The sequence below is a fragment of the Orycteropus afer genome, unplaced genomic scaffold (genome assembly GCF_000298275.1).
Source record: "Orycteropus afer afer isolate SDZICR_OR568_19922 unplaced genomic scaffold, OryAfe1.0 scaffold00332, whole genome shotgun sequence".
Taxonomy (NCBI): domain Eukaryota; kingdom Metazoa; phylum Chordata; class Mammalia; order Tubulidentata; family Orycteropodidae; genus Orycteropus; species Orycteropus afer.
The window spans coordinates 2,117,952-2,145,692 of record NW_006921919.1 but is presented as its reverse complement, the minus strand read 5'-3'; the positions used below and the strand labels follow the sequence as shown (position 1 = coordinate 2,145,692).

Genomic DNA, 27,741 nt, shown 5'->3' with positions numbered 1-27,741 from the left:
TGTTGTTGTTATGTGCCGTCGAGTCGGACCTGACTCATACTATAGAGCAGAATAAAGCTGCCCCATTGAGTTCCCAAGCCGTAATCTTTATGTAAGCAGACTGTCACATCTTTCTCCTTTAGAGTACTGGTGGGTTCAAACCACTGATCTTTGGGCTAGCAGCTAAGGGCTTTAACCACTGCACCACCAGGGCTCCTTTAAACTCTTTAAACCAAAAAAATCCAAACTCACTGCTGTTGAATCGATTCCTGCACATTGTGATCCCCATTGGTTTTCCTAGGCTGTAAATCTTTACAAAAGTAGATTATCCCATCTTCCTTCTGCAGAGCAGCTGCTGGGTTTGACCTGCTGACTTTCTGGTTAGCAGCTGAATGCCTGCATTGGTTTATCCATTTTCTTTTTCCAGCTCACCTGCCACATTCCCACACTCATTGTTCCTGTGATACTAAGCTATTAGCCATTTGGAGGCCATTTGCCTTTGCTCCCTGTTTTGCTTCACATGACCATAAAGTCACCACACCTCTACTTTCTCATCCTTATAAGTATACACTCAGATGCCTGCTTCAGACTCAGTTGATGTGTCATGCTTGGAGGCATTTTCTGAGAGGGATTCCTATTCAACCTTAATTAGAAGCCCTCTCTTCATCTTTTGTGTTGTCATAATATCTGTGTAAACTTCAAGGCCATTTACCACACTGTTATAATAGATGTGCCTGGAGCATATAAGGTGCTCATTAAATGTTTATTCCATAAATTAATGGAAAGATAAGCTACAACATTAATCAGCAAAATACTCTGGTGTTTACCAGTATTTATTTTAAAAAGCTGTCTTTGTTGAATAAATTCTTCATGCTTTAATTTAAGCCTCTTTCTTCCTAGCTGTAAGGAGCTCTGGTGGCTCTGTGGTTAAAGCATTAGGCTGCTAACCAAAAGATTGGTGGTTCAAACTGACCAGCCACTCAGCTGGAAAAACATGAGGCAGTCTTCTTCCATAAAGATGGAAGAAGAAACCTTTGGAAAGAAACCGTAGGGACAGTTCTGCTCTGTCCTATATAGTCACTATGAGTTGGAATCAACTCAATGGCAGTGGGTTTTAGATTTTTCTTCCTAGTCAGTTCTCAGATGGATACCAGGCTATCATACTCTATGTAAATATACCTTTTTATAAATTGTGTTTTATTTAATTAAGGCTATCACTAAATTGCCCCAGCCTTCATTCTTTTGTGCTGAATAACCTTCCCTCAGTCTTCAGTCATCATATGTCTTCCATTCCACTCTTTTATTATTTTTTTAATTTTTATTGTGCTTTGGGTGAAAGTTTACAGAGCAAATTCACTTTCCATACAGCAGCTCATGTACACTTTGTCTCATGACATTGACTGCAATTTCCCACAATGCACCAGCTCACCTCCCGCTTCTTCCCCATGGTTACCTCTTCCCTGTGTTCTCCCTCCCATGCATTCCTGCCCCCCCGAGCTGTCTCCCTGTACATACAAGTCCTTCTGTTCTTCCATGATTGACCTCTCCATCTCCAAGGAGTGTATCTACCTATTGTAAGTGTTCAGCTCAGATGCCTCTCTTGTTTGGATGGAAGCCACAGGAGTTGGTTCAATTCCAGACCTGAAGGGCAGCTCGGGGCCATAGTCTCAGTGGTTGCATCAGGCTCTATCAGATCAGCAAATCTGGTCCCCTTTTTTTTTTTAATGATTTTGAGTTTTCTTCCACATGGTTCTTCTACTCTATCCAGGATCTCCTACATAGATCTCCCTCCGAGTGGTTGACAGTAGTAGCCGGGCATCATCTAGTTCTTCTGGTTTCATAGTTGTATAGGCTGAGGATTGCATGGTGTGCCAGTCGCTTGGACTAATTGTTTCCATGTGTGTTTGGTTTTCTTCATTCTTCTGTGCTCTGGATGAGGAGAGACCCATCGTTGCATCTAGATGGCTGCTTGCAAGCTTTTAAGATCCCAGTTGCTACTCACCAAAGTAGGATGTGGAAGAGTGTTTTTGTGTGGTATGCTATGCCAATTGAGCTTGATGTCCCCTGTGACCGTTTGACTCTTTTGGAGATCCGTTTGGTTTTCTGACAGACACAGGTGGGCTAGTTGTAGTTGTTTATAGTTCTTTATCTAGTCTGTCATGGATCTGATCAGAGCTGGCTTTTACTCTGTATTTCTCACATACCATATCTCTATTTATGCCTCTTAATTGTGCTTTTTTTTAAAAGCTTGTACTGTGGAGTAACAAACTTAACATATTAAGTGAGCAAAATACTTGACACTAGCACTTTAACACTGGTTAAAGTAAACCTAGTCTCAACCCTTATGTTGTTGTTGTGAGCTGCTGTCTGGTCGACCCCCAATTCATGATGACCTCATGTACAATGGAATGGGACCATTACCGTCCACAAGGTTTTCATTGACTGATTTTGGGAAGTAGACCACCAGGTCTTTCTTCCTAGTCTTTCTTAGTCTAGAAGCTCTGCTGAAACCTCTTCAACATCATGGCACCATGCAAGCCTCCACTGACTGATGGATAGTGACTGTGCTTGAGATGCATTGGCCAGGAATTGAACCCTGGTGTCCTCATGGAAGGCAAGAAATCTCCCACTGAAGCACCACTGCCTTCTCGGTCCTTACTGTAATTTAGTTATCCAGTGGGAAATGCATTAAGTAAGTTGACCAGTATCCAAAAAAATAAAAAATAAAAAATAACCCAGACTCACTGCTGTCAAGTCAATTGACTCACAGTGACTCCTCCTTGGGTTTCTGAGGCAGTATTTCTATGAAAGTAGATTGCCCAATCTTCCTTCCAAGGAGTGGCTGGTGGGTTTGAACCGGCAGTCTTCTGGTTAGCAGTCAGATGTCATAGGCACTAAGCCACAAGAGCTCCTGTTGACAAGTATAGTTCAGGGGAAAAACACTATCATAAAGAAAATGGAAGGCATTATGGCAACACATAGCAGAGACACCTAACCAAAACTTAGGAGTGAAAGGAATCTTCCTGTAGGGAATGACCTGAAAGATGAGTGAGACTTGGCCAGATAGGGAGACACCTTGCTAGAGTAAGGGAGGTTACTCTTTTGAGGACATTCAATATAGCTGGGGTATAGAATGTGAGCTGTGAGTGTTCCTGGAGTGGGAAGTTGTGTCATCTTAAGGAATTTTTACTTTAAGGGCAGTAGGGTGCCACCCAAGAGTTTCTAGATGGCATAAACAGTTAAGTGATGGACTACTAACAAATGGTTGGTGGTTTTCAACCCACTCACCATGGTAGAAAGGCCTGGTGATCTGCTTCTGAAAGGTTATGGCTGTGAATACCCTCTGGAGCATAATTCTGCTCTGAAACATATGGGGTAGCCGTGATGCACTGCTGTCGAGTCAGATCTGATTCATATCAACCCCTCCTTGGGTTTCCAAGGTGATATCACTACGGAAGTAGATTGCCCAAACTTCCTTCTGAGAAGTGGCTGGTGAGTTTGAACTGCCAGCCTTCTGGTTAGTGGTCAAATGTCTTAGGCACTATGCCACCGGAGCTCCCATGGGGTAGCCATGAGTTGGAATTAATGCAGCAGCAACTGGTTTGTTTCTTTGATTTTAGGGTGCTACTGTAGCCTTTCAATCTGGGAAGGGTCATGATCCGATGTGTATTTTAGAAAAAGCTATACACTCTCCGTTAGAAAGTATGGAATCAGGGCTAGGCACACTGCTTCTCTGGGGCAGGGTTTCTCAACAGTTGACCTTTGGGGCCAGATAATTCTTTGTTGGGAGTGGGGGATTGTGCACTGTACTATGTTTAGCAGCATCCTTATCTGACCACTAGATGCCAGTAGCACCCTCTTTCCCCAGTTAGGGCAAACAAAAATATCCCAGACATGGCCAAATGCCCCTTTAGGGATCATCACCCCTGGCTGAGAGCCAGTCATGTGGAAGCTGAGAGACAAGTGGAGTTGATGTTCTTGAATAGGGTAGAAGTTGTGGGGGTAGTTGTTGTTGTTGTTATGTGCCGTCAAGTTGGACTCGACTGATAGCGACCCCTCCTTGGGTTTCACAGGCAGTATCACTACGGGAGTAGATTGCCCAACCTTCCTTCCAAGGAGTGGCTGGTGGGTTTGAACCGCTAGCCTTCTGGTTAGCAGTCAAGTGTCTTAGGCACTATGCTACCAGAGCTCCTGTGGGAGTAGAGATACTCTTTATGTAGGAGCTTATGTAGGTATACTACCCAGATCTTTATTTATGATAAATATTTTTTTCTCACATTTTTTTTTTTTTTAATTTTGGTTTCAGTTTATCTAATCTAAGATCAAATTCATGGTATACTTTTCTGTGATGTTGTTTTGGTCAGAGATCTTTTGTTGGCAGCAGAATCCATTGTAATGAAGAGTTTATTCAAAGGTATCCAGAAGCTAACAGAATACTAGGGAGAACTAGAGGACCAAGTTAGGGACCATGTGGTCCACAGAAATGCACAACCCTACTTAGAACTGTTTCAGCAGAAGCCACTGCTTCTCCACTCCAGAAAACTACCCCTATCTTTGAGCTGGCTAAAGTCTCCTAGAGATGCATAGCTTGGCTGAGTCTAGAATATATGGCAACCCAAGTTGTGAGGAAGTCTAGGAAATGGAGTTTCCATTTTTCTAGCTTAAGATTGTATAGCTAGGCAAGCCAGAAGGGGGTTGAAATTGGTGTTGAATTATAGTACAACAGTTAAATACTCAGCTGCTAACCAGAAAGTGGGCAGTTCAGACCCACCCTGTGAGCGAAAGACCTGAATCTCTCTTATAAATACTGCAGTCTAGAAAATCCTTTGGGGCAGTTCTACTCTGTCACATGGAGGTCATTATGAGTTGAAATTGACTTGATGGCTCCTAACAAGCTAGTCTAAGGGAGTCCCTGGATGGTGCAAAAGAAGCTACTTATCAAAAAGTTGGTGGTTGGAATCCACCCAGAGGCACTGTGGAAGAAAGACCTGGTGACCTGCTTCTGAGAGACCACAGCCATGAAAGCCCTATGGAGCACAGTTGTACTCTGAAGCATATGGGGTCACCATGCGTTGGAATCAACTCAACAGTAAATGGTGGTGGTGGTAAAACTAGACTACACAATCAGCCACTATATTAAATACCAGTTGGTGATTTTAGATATTTTTCTATTAGCATAGTATACTTAGTTTTTTCTCCATAATACAGTATTCCTTAAAGAACTTGATTTTCTTTCTCTCTGATCACTTTTTAAAAAGTCAGGCATGTGACCAAAGGAAGATTGTGACTTTGCAGATAACAATGATATTGACTCCCCTTTGCCCTGGGAGCAGAATCCAAATGGCATGTTGGACTTTGCATTCTGACCCCAGCCAACCTGGACAACCTCTGCTCTGGCCACTTTTCCTCACAGTCTCTCCACAGTGAACATTTTGCCAGTCCGAGATTAGGCCATGCTGTCTCAAGTCTTTGTTCAAGCTTTTCATTCTCACTGGAATCTCTTTCTCCATCTTCTGTACTAAAACCGAAACTATTGCTGGTCTGTCAAGATTCAGCTCAAGAAATTCTTCCTCTCTGAGCTCTTATTGATTCCCCTGGGAAGAGTTAGGTAGTCCCTATGTGTATTACAGCACTTAATACACTGTGCTATAATTATTTGTTTACATGGTTGTCTCTTCCATAGGAGCTCTTTATACCTCAAAGGCATGTTAAATGTGTGTTGAATAAATGCATGAGGTTGAATCATTGCTTTAGTTGATTTCCAGAAATAAAAAAGTAGAGCTCACTTCACTAAGATTGATGTCTAACAGTTCTGCTTGTGTATATCAGAACTGTTTTCTTATTCTCTAGACACATGTGAGGGTTATTAAATTGCTTTGAACTTATTTAATAATAGTATTTTTGATTTCTTATACACAAAATATTTATTTACAGCAGTGTTTCTCTATCAGGAGCGATTTTTCTCTGAGGGACATTTGGCAATGTTTGGAGACATTTTTGGTTGTCACTGGCATCTATCTAGTGGATTGTTGTTGTTGTTGTTGTTATGTGCCATCGAGTCGGCCCCGACTCATAGCGACCCCTCCTTGGGTTTCCGAGGCAGTATCACTACGGAAGTAGGATTGCCCAACCTTCCTTCCGAGGAGTGGCTGGTGGGTTTGAACCGCCAGCCTTCTGGATAGCAGTCAAGAATTCTGGTAAACATCTTACAATGTGCAAGATAGCCTCCCATGCCCTACCCCCGATCACAACAAAGATTTTCTGGTTCCAAGTGTCAATAGTGCCGAGGTTTGAAACCCCGATTAAGAGTGATTTTGAATCTAATTTAAAACTCTGACTTAAAATTCACCTTTGGTTTCTACCTGATGCAAAAATCAGTGTGTATTTTTATTGTAATTGTTATGTGTTGCACAATAAATAATATAAATTCATGTGTGAACAGAATTCAGTAGCTGTTTTGAATAGTGGTAATTAGCCAAAGTATACAGCATACACATACTTATTTCAGTTGAAAATATGTTAGTTCTAGTGTTGTGGATTTTCTGCTTTCATCAAAAATAATCTCTTAAAAAGTGAAAATATGATTATATATATAATTATATATGTTTTGTTAGAATATAAATCCTTGAATAAAGGAGGGCCAGGGATGTAGCTAGAAGAAAGGCCACAAAGATTTGCTAAATGCTTACTCTTTCTCAGTACTGTTCTGTATGCTCTCATATCCATTGCCTCAAATTCAGTTCTCAGAACAATCCTTGGAGATTGAGGACATGATTGCCATAACACAGTTTTAACATGCAAATCTTATGTTTTTCAAACTTGGCTGAGTTTGGGGTTTAGAACTTTATATAAAAATATGATGTTGGAAGAATAATAACTATTACTTTTGTCTTTGGTGTATGAAACATTACTAAATAAGACTATGACTGTAGACTCAATATAAATAATTTCTTAATTTTAAGGAATCCCATTTTAAGGGAAGAAACCTTTGCAAAATTTCAATCACATTATTTGTAAAAATTGCCACTTCACTAATTATAGACCATTCTAGATTACCCAAGCATCTGAAAGTGTCATCTCCAAAATATTATGATGACAATCTAATAAACTACTCATGGATGACTTCAAGGTTATCCAGTTAATTCCTTGCTATTTGAGGAGAATAAAACTTTCCAGAGGAAGATAAATGGAGAAAATATTGAAGTTGTCAAGGATTTCATTTGCTTGGATCCATAATCAATGCCCATGGAAGCAGGAATCAACAAATCAATGATGTATTAGGCAAATCTGCTGCAAAAGACCTCTTTAAAGTGTTCAAAAGCAAAGATGTCTCCTTGAGGACTAAGGTACACTGGACTCAAGCCATGATAGTTTCCTCATATGCACATGAAAGCTGGACAGTGAATAAGGAAGACTGAAGAAGATTTGATGCATTTTGGTGTTGATGAAGAGTACTGAATATACATACCATGGACTGCCAGAAGAACAAGGAGTTCTAGTGGCACTGTAGTTAAAGCAAAAGGATGCTAACCAGAAGGTCGGTGGTTCCAACCCACTAGCCACTCCCTGGGAGAAAGATGAGGCAGTCTGCTTCTGTAAAGACTTAGAGCTTTGGAAGCCCTGTGGAGCAGTTCTGCTCTGTCTTACATAATCACTATATAAGTTGTAATCGACTCAATAGCAGTGGAGTTTTGACTAGAAGAACGAACAATATGTCTTGGAAGAAATACAGCTAGAATGCTCCTTAGAAGCAAAGATGAGACTTTTTTCATGTTCTTTGGGCATGTTATCAGGAGGGACCAGTCCTTGGAGAAGAACATCATACTCGGTAAAGTAGAGGGTCAGCAAAAAAGAGCAAGACCCTTAACAAAATGGATTGGCACAGCTGCTACAACACTGGACTCAGATATAGCATGATGGTGATGGTATATAGGATGGTGCAGAACCAGGAAGTTTTTTGTTCTGTAGTACATAGGTTGCTGTGAGTCTGAATTGACTGGCACCTAACAACAACAGCAGAAGATAAAAGAAGAAAGTAGCTGTTGAGTGTGAAATGCTGTCATGAAGTCAAACGAGGGCGTGTTTACAGAAGGCAGTTAGGAGGTCATTGATGGTAATGCCAGAGAAGAAGCGTAAGGTCAAAAAGCAAATAAAGGATAGAAGTGGAATAGCAAATAGATTAGTCATGCTTTTTTCTTTTAAAAAGCTAGAAGGAGTCTCACAGGTTGTCTAGTTTAAGCCTTTTAATCAGAGGAAGCTGAGGTCCTTAAGATAAACTTCGTACTCAGGGCCATGCATCTACTAATAAAGGCAGAGTGGGACCTTGAACTACTCTAACCCAAGCCCAAACTTTTTCTCCTATGCTGCTATTTCTCCAGAAGAAAAAAACTAACCACTGAAAATAGTCTTGAAACAAAGTCTTGAAAATCTCTATTTGAGAAGAGCTGCTTGTAACTGAAAACATAGTATTGTTTGTGATTCTGCATTTTGTATGAGTGAGCATGTGAAAAGAACTTGAGTAGTAGTCCCCTAACTGCCTTATCACTCAACTGTTTGGAATCCTGGGAAAAATCATTAACCTCCAAAGGATGTGCTCTTGAGTTATTAGAAAAACGGATGCTGCTTTCTCTGCTTTGCTCGTGCTATAACTCTAATAAAGGCAGTTTTAGAGGTTTGTTTTGTTTTCTGTAGTTAGAGTTGGGATACTCTGTCACTCCTCATTCTGTTTTTCCAGATGTATTTTCTGATATCCAGCTGGCATTTTTTTTTTTTTTTTTAATGAGACTTGTTAGTGTTTTCTATCATAATGCTTCTACCAGATGGGAAGGTTATTTCTTCTGTTTCAATTTATGTTTAGTTTTAAAATTAGTCCTTTTTTCCTTGCTCTTTTATCATTATGATATTCAAACAGTTATGCCAGGAGCCACTTGTTGCTTCAAGTTGGCTCCGACTCATCCATCAACTCATTGTGACAATGGAACAAAGTTTCCTGGTCCTGTTTCATTCTCACGATAGGTTTCAGATTGGACCATTGTGATCAAGGTTTTTATTGGTTGATTTTCAGAAGTAGATAACCAGGCCTTTCTTCCCTAGTGTGTCTTATCTGAAAACTCCACTGAAATATGTTCAGCATCACAACACATAAGCCCCCAACGACAGATGGGCCGTGGTTGTGTGTAATGAGCACAGGCAAACTGAATCTTCTGCATGGAAGGTGAGAATTCTACCACTGAACCACCAAGGTCTCCTTGATAAGTCTGAAGTTAGTAGTTAATGCAAATTTGAGGGGAGCATTTATTCTAACTCCTTGCATTCACTTCTCCCTCACCTAGTTTATTTTTTAACCCAGTATCTTGGTTAGTTTCTTTTTATACTTTAAGACCATGTCTTCTAAATTCTAAATTCATGTCTCTTTGTTACAGGTATGATGAAGCCTACAGGGCCCTTGGTGACTGGTACTCCTGGGGGGATGTTACCTCTCGGCCCTCTACCTCCTGGAACCCATCAGTTTAGTCAGAATGGAGCTCATGCCTCTGGGCATCTACCCCAAAGGTGAGCTGGGTGAATCCAAACCTTCCTTTGTTTATTCTATTAAAATTTTCTGAGAAGTACCTTCTAAACTCGCATATTTATTGGTTAAAAGTTTGACGTCTTATGGATGTCTACATCAGTTAAAAGACCGACAGGACAACTGCCTTAGGAAACAAAGCATTTAGAAGAATTAGGGGGAGAAACAAAACAACAATGTTAGTACATTTTTAAAAGTATTTTAAAATTACCTGTGTCAAAGCCACACATTTTAGTGCTGGGTTATGTTCAGTTTATTTTAGAGTTTTGCCTTATTCTCTCATTGCTTCAGATGTCTCTGAAGTTGGATCAAATGTGGGTCCCTGCCCGGTGCACAATCAGGCCAAAATAGTTTACACACCAAGATTAAGAGGAGAGAAAATTATTTATTGCAAAGGAGCAATGCAAGGAGATGGGCCAGTACCCAAATCTGTCTCCATGAATGGGGGTCAGGGTACAGTTTTGTAAGCTTCAGGAGAGGGGGTTTATATATATTCATAAAAACTTAAGGAATTTGGGTGTGAATTAACTGAGAATTGGCTGAGGCTTCGTTCGCCTGGGTTTAAAGGGACAGTCGATTTTTAATTTAGTGTGTTTGTGCACTGGATGATCGGCTTCCTGTCATCAGCTGATCCAAAACTCAGCAGAGGGTAGAATGTCAGTTCCCAGCAACTTTGTCTCACTGAGCATGTTGCATGTCTGTGGGCCAAAGTTAATTTTCAAGTTGTTTCCTGAAACAGACATTAACATACTTATCACTTGTTTCTGGAGGAATAGCATGGAGAGGATGTGTGAATTGACATTTCATTCCATTCAGTTCTTAAGGAACTGAGTTATCAAGTTATCATGCTTATTTATCTGCCTCCAAGCAAGGTAACAGACAGGATTCAGACTGAGCTTTGACTCATGAGGTATCATGCCCGCCTGTCTGTCTTAACCAGGGTGGGGGTGATAGTTGAGCTTTCATTCTCTTCAGTTTTTTTTTTGTTTTGTTTTTTTAGGATTTGGGTGAAGATTTACAGAGTAAATTCACTTTTCATACAGCAGTTCACATATACTTTGTCTCATGTCATTGACCAAAATTTACAATGCAGCAGCTCCCCTCCCACTTCCTCCCCATAGTTACCTCCTCCCAGTGTCCATCCCTTCATACTCTTCTGCACCCTGAGCTATCTCCCTGTGCATAAGCAGCCCTTCCTTCTCCCATGATTGTTCTCTCCAGGGCGTGTATCTACTTGAGGTAAATGTTTAACTCACATGCCTGTACTTTGTTTGGCTGGAAACCACAGTTCTGGGTTCAATTCCAGACCTGAAGGGCAGCTAGGGGCCATAGTCTCAGTGGTTACACCAGGCTCTATTGGACCAGCAAACCTGGTCCCCACCTTCTTTTTTTTTTTTTTTTTTGCCTCCAAATGATTTTGAGTTTTGTTCCACATTGTTCTCCCTCTTTATGCAGGATCTCCTACATCCCTTCCAAGTGGATGGCAGTGGTAGCTGGGCACCATCTAGTTCTGGTCTCATAGTTGTATAGGTTGCAGATCGGATGGTGTACCAGTCGCTAGGATTGATTGTTTCCATTAATTTTGGTTTTCTTCTTTCTTCTTGACGAGGAGAGACCCGTTGTTGCATCTAGATGGCAGCTTCCTAGCTTTTAAGGTCCCAGTCGCTACTCACCAAAGTAGTAGGTGGAACAATGTTTTGTATAGTATGTTATGCCAATTGAGCTTGATGTCCCCTGCGACTATGGTCCTAAGCCCACAGGATCAACTACTCGGTCCCTCTGGGTAGCTGGCTGTGACCAAGCAATGACCATAACCTTGCCCCTTGTCAGCTCTACTATACACCTGGGAATTCTGATCATTCACATGAACTTATGGGCCCATTGTCTGCCAACCCTATATATGATCTTGGATACACTCTCCATTTAGACATACCTAATTGTTTAGCTTGTTCACCTATCTATCCATCCCTATACCCATGTTTGCTTTCACTGACAACTCAGTACTGTATATGCAAAAGGGTTCATATTTGTTCTCTGTACTGCCCATGTAACTCTCTATGTCTTTCTCATCCTCAATGCTGCCATATTGGTCACTCACATTTGGTACATTGCCCTTCTCTTCACCCAAATCAATATTTATCTCTATCTATCTAACAGCATTCCCTCCCCTCCACTCCTACCCCTGGTAACCAACAAAGAAAATGCCCTCCAATAGATAAACCTTTCCTTAACTTTTACAATAACGGACTAATACAATATTTGTCCTTTTGTGACTGACTTATTTCACTCAGCATAATGTCCTCCAAGTTCATCCACATTATGCGGTGTTTTGCAGATTCTACATTATTCTTTAGCATTGCATAGTATTCCATTGTGTGTATGTACCATAGTTTGGTTATCCATTCCTCAGTTGTTGGACATCTAGGTTGTTTCCAAGTTTTGGCTATTGTAAATAGTGCTGCGATGAACATCGGCGTGCATATATCTGTTCTTGTTATGGCTCTCACTTCTTTAGGGTATATACCTAGTAATGGGATGGCTGGGTCAAATGGTATTTGTATTTCCAACTTTTGAAGGAATCGCCATACTGCTTTCCACAATGGTTGTACCATTTTACAGTCCCACCAGCAGTGTATGCGAGTCCCAATCTCTCCACAGCCTCGCCAGCATTTGTTATTTTCTGTCTTGTTGAACTTTGATACTAGTGCTGGAGCAAGATGGTATCTCATTGTTGTTTTGATTTGCATCTCTCTAATAGCTAATGATCGTGAGCATTTCTTCATATGTTTGTTGGCCGCTTGAATATCCTCCTTGGTGAAGTGTCTATTCATGTCTTCTGCCCATTTTTTAATTGGATTGTTTGTCTTTTTGTTATTGAGGTGTTGCTCTTCAGTTCTTAAGGAATTGAGTTACCATAATTACTTCTCTGCCTCCAACCAAGGATGCAGGCTTGATTTTGGTTCTACTTGGATTCATCTCTAGCCGGAATTCCTAAAAATTTTAGAGCATCCTATTCTTTTGAATCCTTTACAGAACTGAGCTCTGTGGCAATGGATGCTTAAATATATTTAGATTAAGCCAGATTGAGGCTAATGAGAAAGACTATGCATTTGACATTAGAAAAGATACAGATGCCAGTAAAGGTCTCCAAAAGGAAAAGCTGTAGTGAAACAACATAGGAAACACATCTTTTGTTTGTGTTCATAATAATTTGAGGAAGGGAAGTTGGAGGCAGGCCTGTAGAAGCCAAGGTGTGAGGTATATAGAGCCCTCAACTCACTAGGGACTGTGCCCCTGGGAAGGGAGCCAGCATCACACCTTGCCTGCTGGAAATCCATTATTATTTGTCTTATGAAGTGTTACTGCTGAGAATCATCAATCTAAACTCTAACCATTGTTTACTTTGGAATCTTTCTGAGGGTTACCAAAAGGCTTCCTTTTCCCCTGTCCTTTTAGAAGGTTGGTGGGCTAGGGCCTGAGGGAGTGGCCCCTAAATGTGACCTGGACTCTGCTAATAGTGAAGCCATTTAATTAACCTTTCAGGAGCCTATAATCCCTGCTAGGGGGAAACTCCCTCTGGGATTTTTAACATCAACTTGATTCTCCTACTAGACATTTTGTGGCTTTCATTTGTCATGACAATGTTTGCAACTGGAATGGAGCTGTGGGATGCAGAGGAAAGATTAAGGCAGGAAGTACAGAGGAAAAACCTAAGTTATTGGGTTGAAATGTAAGTGCAGGTTGAAGAAGGAACAAGGAGTCAAAGAGCCTTAGGGATGTGCACCTAGTTTCAGGAAAGATGGGAGGAAGGAGATAGCAGAAAGAATGAGACCAGAGTCCTTTTATGGTTCAGAGATAAACTAGTTATATGGTGCCAGTAAGAAGCCCTGGTGACACAGTGGTTAAAGTGTTCAGGTGCTAACCAAAAGGTTGATGCTTCAAGCCCACCAACCACTTGATGGGTGAAAAATGTGGCAGTCTGTTTTTGTAAAGATTTACAAACCCTATGGGGGCAGTTCTGCTGTGTTCTACAGGGTTGCTATGAGTTAGAATCAACTCGACAGCAGTGAGTTTGGTTTGGGTTGGGTGATGCTGGTGACATTCATTGGCTTCCCTTGGTCTCATTTTCCTCACTTATAAAACGAGGAAGTAGAATAGAATTCTCAGTCCAGAAGTAGTAGGGATATCATTATTATGAATTTCCAGGCATCTCAGATGTTTTTTAGTAGATATGCAAAGATTAAATAGCTGATTGGAAGTTAAGAGAAGTTTTTGGTGACTTGACTCAGATTAGCCTATATTGGATTGCTCTTTCTGATTATTAATGTTTATTTCATTTGAATTATATTGCTTAGGATAAAGTAAATCATGGACTTTATAATCAAATAGACCTAGCTGTGTGATTCTGTGTTCAGTACAGGGTCTGGCTTAGACTCTGGAGTCAGGAGGATAATGTTTGCTACACTTGGCTCACACAGTTACTAGCTGGACAAGTTACTTAACCTCCACATGCCTTGCTTTTCTCATCAAAATGGAGGCAATGATAATTTGGTTTTGAGGATTTTGAATACTAATGTAAGCACAGTGGATAGCATCCATGAGGGACTCATTGCATGTTACTAATTATCAATATCATTTCCATTGGACAAAGAAAGTCTTGTTTGTAGTTTGTCCTATTCTGTTAGCTCAGTCCAGTAACTCAGGACAGCTCAGTCCAGGAATCTGATTTTTTTGTATGTAATTCCCAGGGAAGCACTGACAGATTTTGCCCCTTCTCCTCCATTATTCACTTACTTCAATTTGCACAGTGAATTGAAGTTTGGAAATGGATTTAAGAAATGAAGAAGAGAACTTTCATAGAAGATCACTATGCTACGCTGTCCTCATTGAACACATTTCTGTGTATATAGTGCAAAGCAATGGAGAAGGGTTCAGTGACTATGCAGATGAATCACACCAGTCTGAAGTCAAGGGTTGTCAAAGACCATAGATAGAGCACCATCTTTCTTTGAGGATTATAGGATTGCATCTGTGTCATTCTTACTTAGATGATCCATAAAAAGAATCCCATAAATTTTAGTTTGTAAAAGTTATCAAATCAAAATATAATTCAGAATCACTAAGCTGATTTAAATTTAAAATAATATATTTTTAAAATATTGACATTTCAAAGATCAACAGATTTAAAAATTATAATTAGTCATCTGTGCTTTTGATCTGGGCTAAGGCAGCATAAATGGTTTAAACTCAATATACTCACTGTCATTGAGTTGATTCTGACTCACAGCATCCCCCATTGGATTTCCAAGGCTGTAAATCTTTACGGAAGCAGACTGCCTCATCTTTCTTCTGCAGAGTGGCTTTTGGGTTCAAATCATGGACCTTTTTGTCAGCCACCAATTGCCTTAACCACTACACCACCAGAACTCCTTTAAACTTGGAATGTTGTTGTTATGTGCCATCGGTAAGTGGTACTAAAGTTATCCATGTAGAGTTACTGCTAGACAGGATTAATATACTAAGGCGTAGAAATTTCCATTTTTAATTATAAGGGAAAAAGTCAGTAGTATCTGGTCAGTTTTAATCACGAAATGGTATTGTGGTGTAGTAAATTACTTAGTGTGGCTTTTCTACCCATAAGTCTTTGTAAACTCCAAGGTGGGATTTTCTATGAGCAACTGAGGCGCTCCTGATTGCTGAAGCTATCTACCTGGGTTATTTCTGTTGGGCGTGTCACAATACAATGTTCTGGGAGGTGCCCACTCTCTCTCAGGTGCTTAGAGTTCTGATACTATGACTGTCTAGTTTGACCACCCTGCTGGGCTCAAAAGGAGGTTTCCTAGAGGCAGAACTCTCACTCTGACTGTTGGTTGAGGAAGACGTGCTGCCGAAAGAGTCACACACTCCTGATCGAGATGCGTGCTGCTGGGAAAGAGACGCAAGAGACACGCATTGCTGAGTGAGACACCGAGGGACCAGCACTGCTGGGAAAGAGACTGTGAGAGACTGTCGGCTGAAGGACGGTGGGCCGGGAGAGAGACTGAGCGTTCTTCCTGAATTTGAATTGTAGTCTGGTGCTTCCCTAATAAACCTCATAGTCTGTGAGCTCTGTGTGGCCACTGCAGTGAATTATCGAACCCAGGAGAGAGGTGGTGGGTGCTTTGGGAGGAACGGTTGGTGAAAGGGCTGGAGGGAGGCAGCATGTCTGGCCTGGCAGGAATAGGCCTTGGGTTACTGCTGGTAATCCTGTCTTCCTCTTGTGGGGTTAGAGGAGGTCGGAAGATTTGGCCTCCTTGCCGTTTTTGCAGTATTGGTGGAGGAGAGGAGACTCAGCTTCCCAAAGAGTGGCTATTCTGTGCAAGCCTATTGACTAAGAAGTTGACTACAATGGAAAGTTAGGGACAAGAAAAATAAGACAAACAGTTATCTAAGTTGGTCAGAAATACATAATGTGTTTGTTAATTTTAGAAGCCTAACTCCTAGAGCCTATATATGAAACACTGAATCATCAGTAGACATTTATGGTTCAAAAGTAATAGCTGATGGTGGTACATACTCTCTTTCTGTATTTTTTAATTTTTAACCATTTGCGTTAAAAGAATACTTGAAACTGCTTGTTTTATAATTTCTTGTTGTTGTTGTTATATGCCGTCAAGTTGTCTCAGACTCATCATGACCTTATGTACAACAACTGGAATGGAGCTTATGTTTGCAATATTTTTTTCCTGTTTAATTGTCTTTATTACAAATGGTTGACGTAATTTTATGTTTTAAGCATATTATTAACATTTGTGAAAAATCTATGAAAATGTTCTGAGAATTGTTTTCTCAAATAATTGAATAGAACTTTATTTTTTCTTTTAACATATAACTGCTAGTTTCTACGTTCTTGCTTGTCAGACCAAAGCACTGTAACCACATTTGAAACTCTATTTGTAAATAGACTTGTATAGAGCACATATGTTCTGCCTGTGTGTGATTACACCATACATATTTATGCCTCTATGAGCTAAAAAAAAAAAAGACAAAGTATTATTTCTTAAAAAATAGCTTTCTTTTTATGAAGCAGTGGATTTTCAAAACATATCTTTAAGACAATTCTTGAAATCATTTCTAAGTAATCACAACATATTTAAAATGTGTTCTGAATGTCTAGAGTTATATTCCTCTGCATGTTTTACTCCTAGTATCATTAATAGAGATGTAAAGAAAACTTTTACTGTGAAAAGTTAACTTTTGTATTTTTAGTCTTTACTTTTTTCCCCAAAAAAATGTAATTAGATCAAAGAATGCTTGCATTAACTGATGTTGATCTTTTTTCAGTTTTTGGCAGGAGAGGAAATTGACACTGTGGGCTTTAAAGGAAATAATTAGCAACATTAAGTGCTGGGGTTAATTAAAATTTTATTAATTCTAACTTAAAGCTTTTCATAACCAGTTCTCTGATATAGGTTAACTTGTACTTGTGGGTTATGTAGAGAAAGCATTTGAACATTCATCTGTTTGACTAGAAAATGGGATCTCATCATCCTGGAAATATGCTTAATCTTGTAAGCCTGAGTAATGATGTGATGATTAATTTTAACTTCTGCTTTATAATAGCTATTCAGTTCAAAATATATGGAGAATAGTGACAAGAGACAACTAGTATGATACTTTTGGAAAACACTCTCAAGACCTGGGAAAAGGCTGGTTACAGCTTTATGACAAATAAGTTATGGGACTTGAGGCAAGCCACTGGCCTCTCACTCAACTCCTAACATCTCATTGGCAGGGGGCATAGGGCCAGGGTGTGGACACTAGAAAAATAGCTTCCAGTTTATAGAAAGAAGAATTGAAATCAGAGTATTCTGTCTAGGAAAATGTAATTTTTATTTAAAATTTAAAACTGATAAGAAAAGTCATAATGTGACTCTATAGAAAGGCTTGAATGTCATTTGGCAGAGGAACCTTAGTGGAGAACTTGTTGAAGTCCACTTGTTTCAGGCAAAACAAGGAAGAATAAACATTAAATAAGATCAAGCTAAATCAAAGTTTGATGAAGTTTTTAGATTTTAAAAAAGTGAGTGATTTCAAAACTTCTTACTGAGTTGTTCGCTTCAAGTACTGCTTTGCAGGGACTGTCCTTTTCATTCAAATTATAGTACAGGGGAAATTTTGTTTCACAATCTGAGTAGGATATAAACAGAATGATAGTAGATATTCAACTATAAACCTTTTCAGTTTTTTCTATCTCATTCTGTTGATCATTAATTCTAGTATAGATAAAGCTTTGGTAGGCTTAGCTTCCTCAATGAATTTCCAAAGCTGGTTCTGTATTCACATTAGAAATAAATTTTTGCTAAATATCTTGATATATTCAGCATGTGAGCATAAGTAAGAGGTGATGCTACATGACTCATATTAAGCTCACATCAAGGTTAATTAAAGATTCAGTATAAAAGAAATCATTTTCCTGGCTCCCAGTATTACTTAACAGGCTTATTTAATTTTACAAGTTATTAGCATTTGTCATATGGCATTTGCTTATGAGGTTCTATGATGTTGTTTAACACTTTTTTTACTTCTTTCAGATTTCCAGGCTCTCCACCAATCACCAATGCAGCACCCTCCTATGCACCGTATCCACCCTCTACACAGTCGGATTACCCAAGTCCTGCATCCACTTCATCTGTCACCCAGTTGGGCAATCAGCTCAATGCCATGCAAATTAACAGCTATGGTACAAGCTTCACTATTAGTATTCATTGACTGCCTTTTGCCATGATTATTCTTTTCAATGAGAAAATTTTTCTTCGTTTTTAAAATCAACATAACTGACATCTTATATTGAGATAGTATTCTGGACATTTTTATATAAACCATCTGTATTATATATGACTATAATTAGTTTTTTTTATGATATTGCCATTTATCTATTTATATCCAGGTAATTGAAGACCTTCAGAATACCTTATGTTCAACAGCAAAATAATAAATAATAAAAAATACTGACTTCACAAATAAACATTAGCACAATAAAATTATTTTCAGAAATACAAGGGTAGTTTATTTTTTTTAATAATTAATTTTCTTTTTTGTCATTGCTGAGACAAATACACAGCAGAACACACCAATTCAACAGTTACCATGTGTACAATTCAGTGAATATTAGGGTAGTTTTAATCTTGTGTTATTTATTATGGGGGCCCCAAAATTGAAAATAAAATACGCTTTGTCATAGTGCATTTTAATTCTATGTTTAGGTCGTGGAAAGAATGGAAGCTCAGATGTCATGAGGCAGAACAGAGAATAATAGGAGAAAAAAACAGTTACAGTACTGAGATTTACATCAATAGAAATGCTGTATATTTCAGGAGCCATAGAAATCTCAAGTGCAATAGCAGCATTGTCAGCCATTTATTTTGAGGAAGAATGTTTTCACATTCTTCATCAAAATTTTGTTTTTGGAAGTATAAGTAAAAAAGCCTCAACATATTTCCTATCTTTTACTGATTTCAAAATAGATAATGTTTTTAAAGATACATCTTAATTTCACATAATTAGAGAAAGGAAAAATCATCTAGTTTCACAGCTATTTCTAAAATGATTGGAAAGCATGTTAGCAGCTCATCTCTTCTCTCTGGTTATTTCTACCTAGTCCTAAAGTACATTTGATGTACAGGATGGACATAATGTATTGAGTGTGTATGTTAATGCTTGATATGTAATAAAATTTTCTTCTACTTTCTTTTCTAGATTTTCTGCCAGAAATAATTCCTTGATTAATTGCATGTATCATGTAAAGTTAGTGCAACTTTAATTAAACTGTATCCCACTAATTTTCTCACTAAAGTTACAAGTTTTGCTTTTACCTTTTTAAAATTCTCCAGCTGTATAAAATGCCCTAAAGAACATATGCATCACTTTATGTGATTTATAAAGGTGACTTCTTGCTTTATGGCAGGAGAACAACTGTCCCTATAGTGTACTTCATAGGAGTTAGAGAGTTGAGAAATGTGGCATTTATGTGGGCTGTTCTTCTTTCTCCCACAGGTTCAGGAATGGGTCCCCCCAGCCAGGGTCCCCCTGGCCCTCCATCAGCAGCACCGTTCCAGGGTCCTCCTCGACCTCCACAGCCATCCATTTTGCAGCCTGGATCCCAGGTTCTCCCACCACCACCCACTGCACTAAATGGCCCTGGTCCCTCACCCTTGTCTCCACCAGTGCATAGGCCAGATGGGCTTCCTGGGCCTGCTCCTCCAAATGCCCAGTACCAGCCCCCACCTCTTCCAGGACAGACCCTGGGTGCTGGATATCCTCCACAGCAGGGTAAGGTGGACAGGGCTTATGAGAGAAAGGCTTTGGGTTACATAAGGGTACCCTTTATTGGAAAAGTGTATTCCTATGTTACTAGGCATCTATCACTTACTTTTAAGGAATGGTTATTTTTTAATAGTGTGGCAACAGCAAAGAAAGGGGAACCACAGATATGCACATCTAACTCCCTGTAGAAAATAGGGTACATCTAATAATTAATTAGATAAATCAATTAAAAATTAACTATAGTGTATTTAATAAGATGAAAAATGCAGCACAATATTGTCCGTGAGCCCTATATCTAAGGTTTATGGTTTTGTAATTTCTTTTTGAAATTGTCTTCAAGCAGCCAGCTTTGGTCCTCAGATGGCAGGCGCACAGCTCTCATACCCAGGAGGCTTCCCTGGAGGTCCTGCACAGATGGCTGGTCCGCCACAGCCTCAGAAGAAGTTGGATCCTGACTCTATCCCCAGCCCAGTAAGTGCTCTTCTCACCCCAGAAGTCTCCTGACAAAGGACCATCCTGCATTCTTTGTTCTCAGAAACTCTTCAGTTGTCAGCGATGATCTTGTCTTTTATTTTAGTAGTTAGAATATAATCATCACTACAGAAAGCTTCCTTCTTTTATGAATGATATGGTATGTGTAGGGAAGTCACAGGGTCTCCATAAGAAAAACAGCCTTTGTTGATGTTTTTGTGCATCATATAGATTTCTTAATGGCAATATCTATTGATGTTTTTGAGTAATTAGCAGTGATGGTATATTCTATAAAAGTGCAATTTTAAATAACTAAGGGACTCTTTTCAATAAGAGTGAGGTAAAATGTTAGGATACCCATGGAGAGTGAAAGAATAAAGTATTTTACATATTAAAAAAATTGTTGTTATGTGCCCTCGAGTTGGACTCGACTCATAGCCACCCTTCCTTGGGTTTCTGAGGTGGTATCACTATGGGAGTAGATTGCCCGACCTTCCTTCCAAGGAGTGGCTGGTGGGTTTGAACCACCAGCCTTCTGGTTAGCAGTCAAGTGCCTTAGGCACTACACTACCAGAGTAGTTTTATATACATTTAGAGCTAAAATCTCTTTTCTCCCAAAGTGATTTGCTTCAGAGCATTATTCTTCAGTAAATATATCAGTGAGATTTTGCTAGGTTATTCTGCATAGCAAACAATCCCCAGATTCCACTGGTCTACAACAGCAAAGATTTATTTATCACTTAGTTTACACATAGGCTACAGCATGCAGATTGGCTTTGGGCTCTGTTCCACATCCCTCATCATTCCAGCATCTTGGGTGGAGGAGCACCTCTTCTTGGGGATATCTGTTCTCATGACCAAAGGGAAAAAAGGAAACCTTGGCAGAAGCATGCAAGTGCTCTTAATGCTTTCACTCAAATGTAGCACTTGTCACAACTGCTCATATGCCCTTAGCCAAAGCAAGTCATATGGCAAAACTCAGTGCTGCAACCATTTTTTAATTATCTTCAGCAAAATTATACTTGCATGTGTTATTAATGATACTATTCAATAATTTCCACACTCTGTTGGATCACCTTTCTTTGGAATAGGTACAAATATGGATCTCTTCCAGTCAGTTGACCAGGTAGCTGTCTGCCAAACTTCCTGGCATAGGCAAGTAAGTGCCTCCAGAGCTGCATCGATTTGTTGAAACATCTCAATGGATATTCCATCAATTCCTGGAGCCTTGTTTTTTTGCCAATTCTTTTAGTGCAGTTTCAACTTCTTCCTTCATTACCATTGGTTCTTGATCATATATTACCTCCTGAAATGACTGAACATTGACCAGTTCTTTTTGGTACAGTAACTCCGTGTATTCTTTCCATCTTCTTTTGATGCTTCCTGTATCATTCAACATTTTGCCCACAGAATCCTTCAGTATTGCAACTCAAGACTTGAATTTTTTTTTTTCAGTTCTTTCAGCTTAAGAAATGCTAAGTGTGTTCTTCTCTTTTGCTTTTCTTACTCCAGGTCTTTACACATTTCATCGTAATACTTCACTTTGTCTTCTTGAACCACCTTTGAAATCTTCTGTTCAGCTCTTTTATTTCAACATTTCTTCCTTTAACTTTAGCTGCTTTCCATTCAAGATCAAGTTTCAGAGTCTCTTCTGACATCCATTTTGGTCTTTCTTCCTTTCCTGTCTTTTTAATGAGCTTTTGCTTTCTTTATGTATGATGTTCTTGATGTACATTCCACAACTCATTTGGTCTTTGATCACTGGTGTTCATTGTGTCAAATTTGTTCTTCAAATGGCCTCTGGATTCAGGTGGGATGAACTCAACTTCATATTTTGGCTCTCATGGACTTGTTTTAATTTCCTCAGCTTCAACTTAAACTTGCGTATATGTGAATAATTCATTGTCTATTCTACCGGCAGCTCCTGGCCTAGTTTTAACTGATGATATTGAGCTCCTCCATTGGCTCTTTCCATGGATGTAATCAATTAGATTTCTGTGTATTCCATCTGGCGAGGACTACATTTATAGTCACTGTTTATGTTGTTAAAAAAAAAATTGCAATTAATAAGTCTAATAAATCTTGCAAAATTCTATCATGTGATCTCCAGCATCATTTCTATAACCAAATTTTCCAACTACTGGTGCTTCTTCTTTGTTTCCAGCTTTTATATTTCAATCACCAGCAATAATCCATTCATCTTGATTGCATGTTTGGCCAATCTCAAACTGCAGAAGTTGGTGTAAATCTTCATTTTCTTCATCTTTTTCTTTGGTGACTGGTGCCTAAATTTGAATAATAGTTGTATTAACTGATCTTCCTTGTAGGTGTCTGGATGTTATCCTATCACAGACAGCATTGTACTTTAGGATAGATCTTGAAATGTTCTTTTTGATGATGAATATGACTCCATTCTTCCAATTTGTCATTCCCAGCGTAATAGGCCTTATGATTTTCTACTTCACTGTGGTCAATACCAGTCCATTTCAGCATGCTTAATGCCAAGGTTATTGATCTTTATGTGTTCCATTTCATTTTTAACAGCTTCTGATTTTCCTAGATTTGTACTTGTACATTCTGCATTCCAATTATTTGTGAGTGTTTGCAGCTCTATCTTCCTGTTTTGAGTTGTGCCCCATCAGCAAATGAAGGTCCAGATAGCTTTACTCTATTCACGTCATTAATGTCAACTCTGCTTTAAGAAGGCAGTTCTTCCCTAGTTGTATTCTGAGTGACTTCTGACCTGATGGGCTCATCTTCTGGCACTGTATGAGATAATGTTTCATGGCTCTTCATGAAGTTTTCTAGTAATACATCAGACACTGTTTCACTGCTATTCATAAGGTTTTCTGTGGCCAGTTCTTTTAGAAGTGAGTGGCCCCATCCTTCTTCCCAGTCTGTGTTAGTCTGGAAGCTCTGTTGAAACCTGTCCACCATAGGAGACCACGCTGGTATTAAATACCAGTGGCATAGCCTCTAGCCTCACAGCAACATGCAGGCTACCCCAGTATATTTAAAGTATCGTTTTTAGAATTACTAGAAGAGTTATATTTTACTCTTTTCTTCGTATTGTTCTAGCCAAAATGTGTAATAATTTAGAAATATAATTACCACTTTTATAACTTTTTTTTTTGGCAGCAGTGCTTTCTAAATTGCAAATGACTGATTTAAAAATAAACATTTTAGAAAACTTCAATTTTAAGATTGAGAATTATTTATGATTAATATATAGGTTATAATGACTTTAACTTGACTTTCATAATTTTTTTTTAACATTTTTGTGATTTTGGTGAAAATTTAAAGAGCACATTAAGCATGTTAGTTCCCCATTCAGTAATCCATATACATTCTGGTTCATGACATTAGTAGAAATCCCCTCTATGTAGCAGCACTCTTTCAACTTCCTCCCTGGGTCTCTGTTTCCATTTATACCTCTTTCCTGCCCCTTCCTGCCTTCCCTTCTGAACCCTGCTTTTGGGCAAATGCTGTCCTTTGGGTCTCGTCTGGTTGATTGTTCTGAAGAGTACATTCCTATGGGTGGTGTTATTCACTTTATAGGCCTACATATTATTTGGCTGAAAGGTAATACTTAGGGGTGGGTTTAGTTTTAGATTTGAATGGTATCTAAGGGCCATAGTCTCAAGGATTCTGCCAATCTCTATCAGACTAGTAAGTCTTATCTTTTCTATGATTTTGAATTTTGTTTTATGTTTTTCTCCCACTCTGCCCAAGACTTTCTATTATGATCTTGATCAAGGCAGTTGGTAGTGGTAGCCAGGCACCATCTGGTTCTTCTGGTCTCAGGGTAGTGGATGCTATGGTTTGTGTAGTCTATTATTAATCCTTTGGACTAATTGTTTCCTTGAATCTTTGATTTTCTTCACTTTTCATTGCTCTAGATGGGGGAAAACCAATAGTTGCATCTTAGATGGCTGCTCACAAGGTTTTGAGACCCCCGTCACTACTCACCACAGTAAGATACAGAGCATTATCTTTGTGGACTATGTTATTCCAGTTGACTCAGATGTATCCCAAAACTATGGTTCTAAGCTCTCAAGCCCAGTGACTCAGTCCCCCAAGGTGTTTGGTTATGGCTAAGAAGTTTTCATACCTTTGCCTTTTATATGCTCTACTATATACATGGATATGCTGCTTACAGCATGTATAAATAGGTCTGTGGAAATATCCTCTGCCAAACCTATTCATGAATACTCTCATATGCCATCCACACCTGTTTAACTTGCATATCTACCTATGTATCCACTCATAAATTATTGTTTGTTATTACTGTTATTACGGCCTTTTACTCTTGTGTACCTCCCAGTGTCCTCCTTTGCCTTACTCGTATTGTGCAGACCTCTTCTTATTATATATTGCCTTTGCCTTCACCCAAGTTAATATGTATCTACTCTCTAGTTCATGATTTTCATTCCCTTCCCCTTCCATCCCTGGTAACCAAAGAAAGTTTCTTTCTGTATGTAAACCTTTTCTTGACTTTTTATACATGTAGTATTTACCCTTTTGTGATTGACTTATTTCACACAGCTTAATGTCCTGCCTCCTAGGAGCTCTTGTAGCTTACTGCCTAAGGCACATGATTGCTAACCAGAAGGCTGGCAGTTCAAACCCACCAGCTACTCCTTGGAAAGAAGGTTGGGCAATCTACTTCTGTAGTGATACCACCTCGGAAACCCAAGGAGGGGTCGCTATGAGTCAGATCTGACTCAACAGCACATAACAACAACACAATGTCCTGCCTCCAGGTTCATCCATGTTATGAGACATTTCACGTAGTATTCCGTTGTGTATATGTACAATAGTTTATTTATCCATTCACCTGTTATTTCCATCTTTTTGCTGTTGTGCATAGTGCTGCTGTGTTGTATTGTCATCCATCTCATTTCTCATTTGGTTTATTTGCATCTTTTCTTGCTTTTCTTTTGTCAGTTTGGTGAGTGGTTTAGTGGTTTTACTGATGAGTGCAGGGGGTGTTCTCACTGGTCACTGCATTGGGTATTATGTGTGCACACTGCTGGTTGCTGGGTTGTTGTGGTGAGGGTGTCTAGGTTGTTGATAACCAGGTGGGTGGTACAGAAATTCTCACCAATGGTGCAAGGTGATCAGGGCTGTGCAGGGGTGGTCAGAATGGGCATAAGCCTCCACTTGGCAGGATGTGGGGGATATCACCAGTCCACAGGTACCTGGTAAGAGTGTGTGTTCCTATCCACTATAGCATGATGCAGGGGAGGGTGTGCTGCTGGTCCTTGCATCCCCAGTTCAGGTGACTGGAGAATACAGGAGGTGTCACTGAGTCTATAGATACTGGTTTAGGAGGCTGTGCATAGGAGTGGGTGATTCTAGTTGGCAGGTTCCTAGTGCCAGTGGCTGGGCAGAGCAGCAGCACCACTGGTACATGGGCCCATGGTGTGAGCAACTAGGCATAGAGTAGGGGCCCCTGGTCCTCAGGCCTCCAGTGTAGTAGGCTGAGGGGAAGGGGGTGCTGCCCCCAGTCCCTGGGCCCCTGGTGGCCAGGCAGGAAATGGATGCTTCTGATCTGTGGGCCTTAGCTTAGGTGGCTGGGCTTAAAAATTTGTGCCACCCGTCTGTGGGCCCCCAGCAGGGATGGATGGTTGGAAGATGGGGTGCTACCAGGCCACAGGCTCCCAGCACAGGTGGGTGGACAGAAGAAGAAATGACGCCCATGCACTAGTGTTGGGCAAAGAAGCAGACATTGCTGTTCTATAGACCTGCAGCATGTGTGACTATGTGGAGAAATGAGACCCTGGTGGCAGTGACTAGGCAGAGAGACTGGTGCCACTAGTGTGGGTCCCCACCGTGAGTGGCAGAGCCAAAGGGTGGGCACTAGTCCATGGACCCTCAGCTCTGGGGGCAGGGTAGTGGTGGGTGCCGTTGAACTGCAGTCATGTGTGGGGAAGATGGATGGGGGGGGGGAAGGGGACACCCAGATCCACAGACCTCCAGCTCAGGGGAGAGTGACTGTGGGGAGACATGGTGCGAACCAGACGGCTGGCGGTTCAAACCCACCAGCCACTCCTCAGAAGGAAGGTTGGGCAATCCTACTTCCATAGTGATACTGCCTCGGAAACCCAAGGAGGGGTCGCTATGAGTCGGGTTTGACTCGACGGCACATAACAACAACAACAACAAGGGGCATTACTGCCTGGGTCTGGACGTGGGTGCAAAGTTGTGCTTGTCCACACTAGGTGATGGGGTTGCTTTGTCTCTATATGGCCTCACTGTGCAGGTTCATCTGACAGGGCACTGATGATCCATAGTTCTCCATGTCCACTGTTTTTGTATAGTCTCTCCTTCCACTTGGCATTTGACCTGATTTTTCAGACTTGCCTTTGGTACTCAGGGTTCTAAAGATGTCATCTATATCTGATTCATTTGTTTTCTTGGTTCTTTGTTATAAGAAGGATGTTATGAGGATATCTAGCTATGCTAACGTCTTGGACTGCCTCTCCCATAATTGACTCTTAATTGGTCAAAATAAATTGGTTAAAATAAATGTTGATAATAATATAAAAACTATTACAGTTTTGAATATACTGGATTAACCTGTGTATGAAATTAGAGTGTTTTGATTTTTCAGTTTGCTTTTAGTCCTTGCCCATGGCAACTTCTAATCTTATCTGTGTTACATAGTAATTAGTATATAACACATTTTATATTCTTAATTTCATAAGGATTTAAATTCTATGAAATTAGGAAAACAGAAAAGTGTATATTTAGAAATAGGCAGGCTAAATCTATCTCTGGCTTTACATTCTACAAAATTAATGATATCTGTGCCAGCTGGGACCTGCATTGGGTGGGATGGGAAGGGAGACTAGAGAAGGTAACATTTCAGAATTTGGGAGAACAGTTTCTATATTATTAATAGTTTTTTTAGGAATATAGAAATGCATATTCTCCAAAGCTCCTTATTTCTGTCTGAATTGTACTATTTCTCTTCTTTTTCCCACCTCACGTCTTCTCCTATGAAGTTTCTCCTATGAAGGAGAGAAGTGAGGGAGGGTGAAGATCAAGAGAAAGAAGAAGATAATTATTAGGTGTGAAAAGGGCACGAGCGTGGCATCCTCCAATCTCCTGTAACTTCAGGAGAGGAATATAGAATGAATATCAGCAGTCCAAGGCTGATTTCCATAAGGCAGAAGTCATACACATGCTGCCACCCTCCAAACTTTACCAATTTTGCCACCAACCTTCCTTCCTTCCCACTGTACTCTCTACTTCTCTGCTGTGTTTCAGTAATTTGTGGCAGTAGCCACAGAGAACTCATAGATAATACTCAAGATTATGGGGTTTATTAGGGAAGCAATAGTTTAAAATTTAGGTTCAGGAACATGATTCTTCTCTGATCAGGACAGTCTCTTCTCTGCCATGCCCACAGG

At 39.9% G+C, this 27,741-nt stretch overlaps 1 protein-coding gene across 1 annotated transcript in view; it reads left to right on the top strand.

Annotated features, from left to right (window-relative positions):
- Nucleotides 1–27,741, top strand: part of SEC24D (SEC24 homolog D, COPII coat complex component) — a 132,695-nt gene that overhangs the window by 3,689 nt on the left and 101,265 nt on the right. Inside the window, exons 2-5 of the mRNA XM_007952368.2 lie at nt 9,402–9,531; nt 18,121–18,269; nt 19,583–19,858; nt 20,193–20,323. Coding sequence (XP_007950559.1) covers nt 9,402–9,531; nt 18,121–18,269; nt 19,583–19,858; nt 20,193–20,323 — 686 coding nt within the window. The remainder of the gene's footprint in view (nt 1–9,401; nt 9,532–18,120; nt 18,270–19,582; nt 19,859–20,192; nt 20,324–27,741) is intronic.